Source organism: Juglans regia, chromosome 14 (assembly GCF_001411555.2).
Source record: "Juglans regia cultivar Chandler chromosome 14, Walnut 2.0, whole genome shotgun sequence".
Lineage (NCBI taxonomy): Eukaryota > Viridiplantae > Streptophyta > Magnoliopsida > Fagales > Juglandaceae > Juglans > Juglans regia.
In genome coordinates this window covers 18,841,434-18,847,948 of record NC_049914.1, presented here as the reverse complement: position 1 = coordinate 18,847,948, position 6,515 = coordinate 18,841,434, and the positions used below count along the sequence as shown (strand labels likewise).

General features: G+C 37.2%; 1 protein-coding gene across 1 annotated transcript; it reads right to left on the bottom strand.

Moving 5' to 3' along the window:
* Positions 1-1,538: 1,538 nt before the first annotated feature.
* Positions 1,539-2,978, bottom strand: LOC109014043 (protein FAR1-RELATED SEQUENCE 5-like). The gene is made up of 2 exons (XM_035685592.1): positions 1,731-2,978; positions 1,539-1,637 (listed from the first exon to the last, which is right to left on the bottom strand). The coding sequence occupies exons 1-2, from the start codon at positions 2,976-2,978 to the stop codon at positions 1,539-1,541; spliced, it is 1,347 nt and encodes a 448-aa protein (XP_035541485.1).
* Positions 2,979-6,515: the final 3,537 nt, after the last annotated feature.

Here is a 6,515-nt window from a genome sequence, read left to right as displayed (position 1 = left end):
TGTCATTATTATTGGAGCAAGTTGAATTAACAATCTGATCCCTGTTTGCGTAATATTGCACCATGTTGTTGGCCTTTTTTTTTTTTTTTTTCTTGACAATCATTTTGTAAGCAATTTCGCTATTTTTATAATACTTTTTTAGTCTTAAGTTATACATGGTCGGGACAATGTTGTGGCTTATCTCTTAAACAATGTTTCAGGTAACTAGATGCTTCCAGAAATTGTTTCTTATTTGAAATTTGGCATGCTTAGATCTCCTATGAACATTATCATTTCAGACCTAAAAAAAACAGAAAAGAAAGTATAAATGAGAACATAGAGGCATAACTGTAAGTTCCATCCAGTGATAATTTGTTTGGCTCAGTCCTTTCAAGAACCGAAAATGCAACAGGGAGACCGAAAGCTCCAGTGTTTTAACGACCGAAAGCTGCAGTGTTTTAAACTGGTTTTTTATTTTAAAAAGGAGAAGAAGAAACCAACACTTTTTGTGTTCCAATAAGTTACATGGATAAGCATTTATTGGACCATGGGACTATAAACTGGACGGTTCAATCCTCCCTACTGGGGCTCTGATGCCTCTAATAAATCATGCCAAAATTCCTCCGTTGCATGCTATATCGTTTATATCAGAAGCTATATAGTTTGGGATCACAAAATAACAAAGTCACAATTTTGGGATCACAAAATAACAAAGTCACAATTTTGAGTAATAACTGTAAAAGACCTGAACTTCACACAAGTTGTTTCTACAACTACCAAAGGAAGAAGAAAAAAAAATATATAATAAAGATCATAACAGCAGCTGCAGCTCTCCCCTATTGGAAAACCACGACAATTGTTCCAAAAATGCATTACAAGTTTCACGAGTTGCTTGAAAGGTCTTTCGCAACAGCACCCCTTTCTGAACATGAGAACTTCCTATACACAGTTCTCATGCTTACTTTCGGCAGCTACAGAATGCAAGCTAACCAAGAGGTCAGCGCAACCCCTGTTACATGGCAAAGCAGATCAAACTTGTTAGAACAAGGAGAGAGTCAATATTAAAACTTAGTTCTTTGCCTGATTAAAACTCCCACATGATGCATATATCTCTGCTGAGTATTACAGTAAGAGGTGATATAACCCACTTTCGGCAGCTGCAGAATGCATATAACCCCAACTGATCACCCAACCCCTTCCCAGCCCGAAAAACACTATGACATTGCTCATGCACAAAAATTTATTTGGACTAAGGCATCGACACTAGTTGTAACTCAGATGTATACAACCAACATAAGAGGTGCAAATCATATATAATATATATGTATATAACAGACTTATGCATCGACACTATGACATTGCTCATGTACAAAAATATTCAGCATTGTCAATATTACTCTTAACAATTAAAAAGTGTAGAAATATTACACTTTCTTGACTCCTAATCATCCTTTCTCCGAGCTGGGTTCCACCAACCACATTAACGGATTTCTCTTGGACAAGCTTCAATAAATAAATAAAAAATCAATACATATATATAACAATTCAAATATATATTCCTAATATGTATGCACGTATCCAACATTAGAAATATCTACCTCTGATGGGCCAAATAAATTTCTGCACGTGTCTTGCCCTGGTATATCTCCGCCTTCTCTCTAATAAACAAGTACCATTTGCAATAAGTAAGTTTTTGCATTAATAAATTTATTGATATAAACATGTATATTTAAAGCTTCAATAATGAGTACCTGTTTCCGTTTCAATTCTGCTTTCTTTGTCTTTCCTTTAACTCTCCGCATATCTTTTTCCATTCTGGATGCTCTCCTCAGGGATGGGGGTCTGCCTTTCCCTCTGACAACTAATGGACTGAGTACTTGTTTTGAGCTACCCACTGTGCCTGTGTCATTTTGAGTACAACCAACATTCGAACCAGTGAGGGAAATCGATGGGGGTTCTTGATTCTCAGTATATAATTCAATCATTGCGTGTAACTTATGTGTGACATCCTCAGTATGTTTTTTTGAACCCGCTGCATGAGTAATCATTTGGTAACAGATTTTTAATAGACTTGCATATCTGGAAGCATCTGGCCGTTGATCCCCTGCGTCATAGCTGGTATCGATTAACGTGTATCTCCTTTTGATATCTTTCCTCCATCGGTCTAAAATGTACTTCTCTGGCAGGGATTTTATCCCGTTACATTTAAATACAGCGAGAATGTGCCTGCACAATATACCCCTCATCTGGAATAAACCACACGAACACTTAGCATCTGTATTTTCCTCACTAAAGTCCACAGAAAACGTAACAGACTTACTGAACTCTTCAACCCGAACTTCGTCCTCTATCAGATAGGTCTTTACTGCACCATCCCTCTTAAGTAACTCTGGATCCAAATCGATAATGCCAGTAAGTTGCATCTGAACTTCCCTAAATTTAGCATTTGTGTATAGTTCTTGAAATCTCTTCTCGATAGGAGATCTAGATATGCAAGGAATGGTAACGCTAAATGAATGGAAGTCCGCGTTATTTTCACTCTCAACTTTTTTTTTCAACGCACTATCAAACTGATCGACAAATTCTTTCAAGTTTGTTTTTGCATGAACATAGCCATCGAAAAAAGCATTCATGCTCTCGCTGCGTTGCGTTGTACTCATCCCAGCCCAAAAACAGTCCTTCAAGAATGCTGGCACCCAATACTCACGCTCAGTGTATAAACTTGAAAGCCAGGCATTCTCATGCAACTTGTAAGAGGTGATAAAATGATCCCAACATTTCTCAAACTCATCAACAGTTTGTGTATCATACACACATTTCATCAATGCATTCTTCATCCCACTTTTGTAGGAAGCATAAGAGGACAACTTCTCGGGAACTTTTTTCAGAATATGCCACAAACAAAGTCGATGTCGGCTTTCAGGAAAGACAATAGCAATTGCATTTTTCATCGCTCTGTCTTGATCGGTGATAATAGCTTTCGGAGCGATACCATCCATACACTGCAACCACGTCTGGAATAACCACACAAAGGTCTCTGTATCCTCACTGGAAATCAATCCTGCTCCCAACAGAATTGACTGCCCATGGTGGTTTACACCAACAAATGGTGCAAAGGGCATCCCATACCTATTTGTCAGGTATGTAGTGTCGAATGTCACCACATCCCCGAAATATTGGTAGGCTGCCCTACTACGGGGGTCTGCCCAGAAGACATTCCTTAACCTCCCGTCATCATCCAAATCAATCAATGCAAAGAAACCAGGATTTTTGTACTGCATCCTACAAAAATACTCTCGAAGAGCTTCAGCACCACCTTTCCCAAGCCTTAGATGTCTTGCCTTGTCGATATAATTACGACAATCCTTTTCTAAAAATGGAAGGTTCTCGAATCCACCAGCGCCAACGACGAGAGATCCAAAACTCTTATTCATTCGGATCCCAGCCATATCATTTATATCTAGGACTCTTTTTACAGAGTCACTCACTTCTCTATTACATCGGAAGAAGCGAGATTTATTTGGGCTAAGGCCATGGTTATGGAGATTATTCACTGTTGTCAACCGGAACTTTCCATCAACTTTTAAGGCATTAACCTTTGCCTTACACTCTGTCTTTCCTGTTGGACGTGGTCTAGCGACATTCAATGTCCTATTCCGGGCCTTCCCACCACGGGCACAACCAAGGGTGGCATATCGGACAGTCCCATCATCCCCTTTATCAGTCCTTCTTATCATTACCCCAAACCCTGATTTCTTAGCATATTGCTTATAATAATCCATTAATTCTTCAAAAGAATTAAACTCCATTCCCGACTTTGGCTCTTCAATCATATCACCACCAACGTCATCCTCTAACTGCGGTGTCCCAACAATGCCTTCCTCAGTTTCTTGTAAATTTGGTCTATCTTCTTTGCTTTCTTCACCTATTCCAGAGGTACATGGAATATCAGTTTCTCTACATAGAGGTGCTTCCTCTGTATCATCTCCTCCACTCATAGCGGCGCTTGTTGGATATTGGCCGCCATCTGGATATGGCGGAAAAGGCATTGGCCAGCCAGGAAGTGGTCCGTAGTAACCAGCACTAGTGTAATCTACAAAGTACCGTGTATTTGATGGTATATCCTAACATGTTATTACACAAGTTATTTATGTATTTTGCAAATAAATATCAACTCAACACAGAAATAAAGCAAATTTTTATAAAATATAACATACCGCGGTTGGGGAATTTGAACGAGATGGTGTTTGCAAAGATGAGTCTTCTTCCCCTTTTTCCATGCCGAGAGGAGATAAACTGCATAATTCCACGAATTATTTTTTCTTCTCAAAAATAAAAAAGAAAAAAAAAGATCAATAAAGCAATAAAGAAAAAAAGTCATGTGATTTTAGAGTTTGAACTCTCCACCATCTTGGAAATTTCCTGAACCGTTGTTGCCATAGAAAGAAGGAATAAAAAATTCTAGATTTAACTCAAAATTCATGTTTATTTGAATGAAAATAAACATGATGTCAAGTAGATAACTACGTTTCAGTATTTCTAGAGTTGATTCACTATTTGATCATTTCATGGATCTCTTTCAACATGATGTCACAGATCAAGCTGGTCCCTCCTGGCATTAAATCCTCACAGCTTTGGCCAGAAGGCATGGCAAGCTAATTACTGCACATACCAACAAAGCATTGCACAATTTTACTTCTTATCATGCATGTATCCAAACGGCTTATATATATATAATTTACACAAAAGGCTATGCTGTGGTTGGAAATATGAATAAACTAAAGAAAGAAACCAAAATGATGAAGAGCTGAATTCTAATGACCACTAACTAGAATGTAGTGAAAGGTATGAATAATAAATGTTTACTAGTTGTTGGTTTTTAGTGGGACCAATTGCATGGACTACGTGAGGATGAGGAATTAAAAACGAGATGTCATCTATCTTGAAAAATATTGAAATAAAACAAACATATATACATGTATATAACTAAAAAGCTTTAATATATAAATAAAAAAACGCACGTGCTATATCTATCTTTAGGTGTTCTTTTTTAAACAACTTGGATAATGGCAGCAAAGCCAGCAACACTAGATGACTTTCTGGGAGGGACCATCAATAGGGATTTGTCAAGAATTATGTTGGTCTTGTTTCCTTAAAAAAAAAAAAAAAACATATTTACAATAGATCATGCATGACGGATAATTTCTAGAGTTGATTCACTATTTCATCATTTCATGGATCTCTTTCAACATGATGTCACAGACCAAGCTGGTCCCTCCTGGCATTAAATCCTCACAGCTTTGGCCAGAAGGCATGGCAAGCATTTGATTTAAATTGTGAATTTTAAAGGCTTTAAATCACTGATACAGTTAAATCAAATGCTTTCCCATTAACAACCTGAAAACAAATAAGTTGATATCCTGTAGTACTTATGCTATAAAGGAATAGCAGCTGGATTGCTATTACTGATTGCAGATGATTGCAACTGGCAGGTGAATGTTGTGAAAGGGTTGAAGTTATATGAAGACGTATTCACTGATACAGAGCTCTTTAAGTTGAATGACTTTGTTAATGAACTACGGGAAGCTGGACACCATGGAGAACTCTCGGGTGAGTTAAGGCCTTATCCTTCTGATTAAAGAAAAAAAATAAAAAATAAAAAATTGAAATTGACTTTCAATTTCATTTGTGATCGAAACATTGTCTTTAAGATAAAGCTAGTAAAATTGTCTCTTGAAGAGCCAACCTGAAAAGTTGGATTTGATACCTAGTTGAGTTGGATTGAGTTGAACTAAGGCCATATTAGGGTCCTGACCAGACGCAAAGAAAGAGTTTGAAGTTGAATATAAACCCATGTTTAACAATCTATCATTTTTATGGTGTAACTATTCATGGTAATGCCAATCCTGATCTTAATGTGTTTAATGTTTGAGGCCTTTTCATTAAAACAAAATTTTGTTTGAGACTGAGGGACCTTCTGGATTCAGTATCTTTCTTACTTCTTCGCAATTTTTTCGGAGATTACTCTTGGTTTTTTTTCCCTTGCCTTCTTTAACATGATGGTTGTGTGGAAAAGCTTGTCCTGCAAACAGCTGGTAGTTTATGGGATTTTTTGTTTACGAAATCTTACTATCTTACGTAATCTACAGGTGAGACATTTATTCTATTCAATAAACAGATGAAGGGAAACAAGAGAGAACTGATTCAGTTTGGAATTCCAATTTTTGGACAAATAACAGAGGAAGCTGGAAGTAACAATCAAACTAGTGAGACTTCTATAATCTAATAGATTTTTTTTTTTTTTTTTTGCCGTCCAACTTATGCTATGATCCATGAAATCACCATGACATACACCACTGCAAATTGTAAAAAAAGCTTGCTATTTGTGTTCTATGTTTATAGGCACGATAGAGCCAATTCCAGCTCTTCTCCAAGGTGTCATTGATCACCTTTTGCAGAGAAACCATTTCTATGGCAATGTGATATGGTCTACATGTGGATCCCAAACTGACAACTCTCTGTGTTCATGTGAATCA

Coding starts and splice junctions, on each gene's coding strand:
- LOC109014043 (XM_035685592.1), bottom strand. CDS start 2,978: ATGGATGGTATCGCTCCGAAAGCTATTATCACCGATCAAGACAGAGCG. Junction 1,638..1,730: donor CAGAATTGAAACGGAAACAG/GTACTCATTATT, acceptor CTTGTTTATTAG/AGAGAAGGCGGAGATATACC.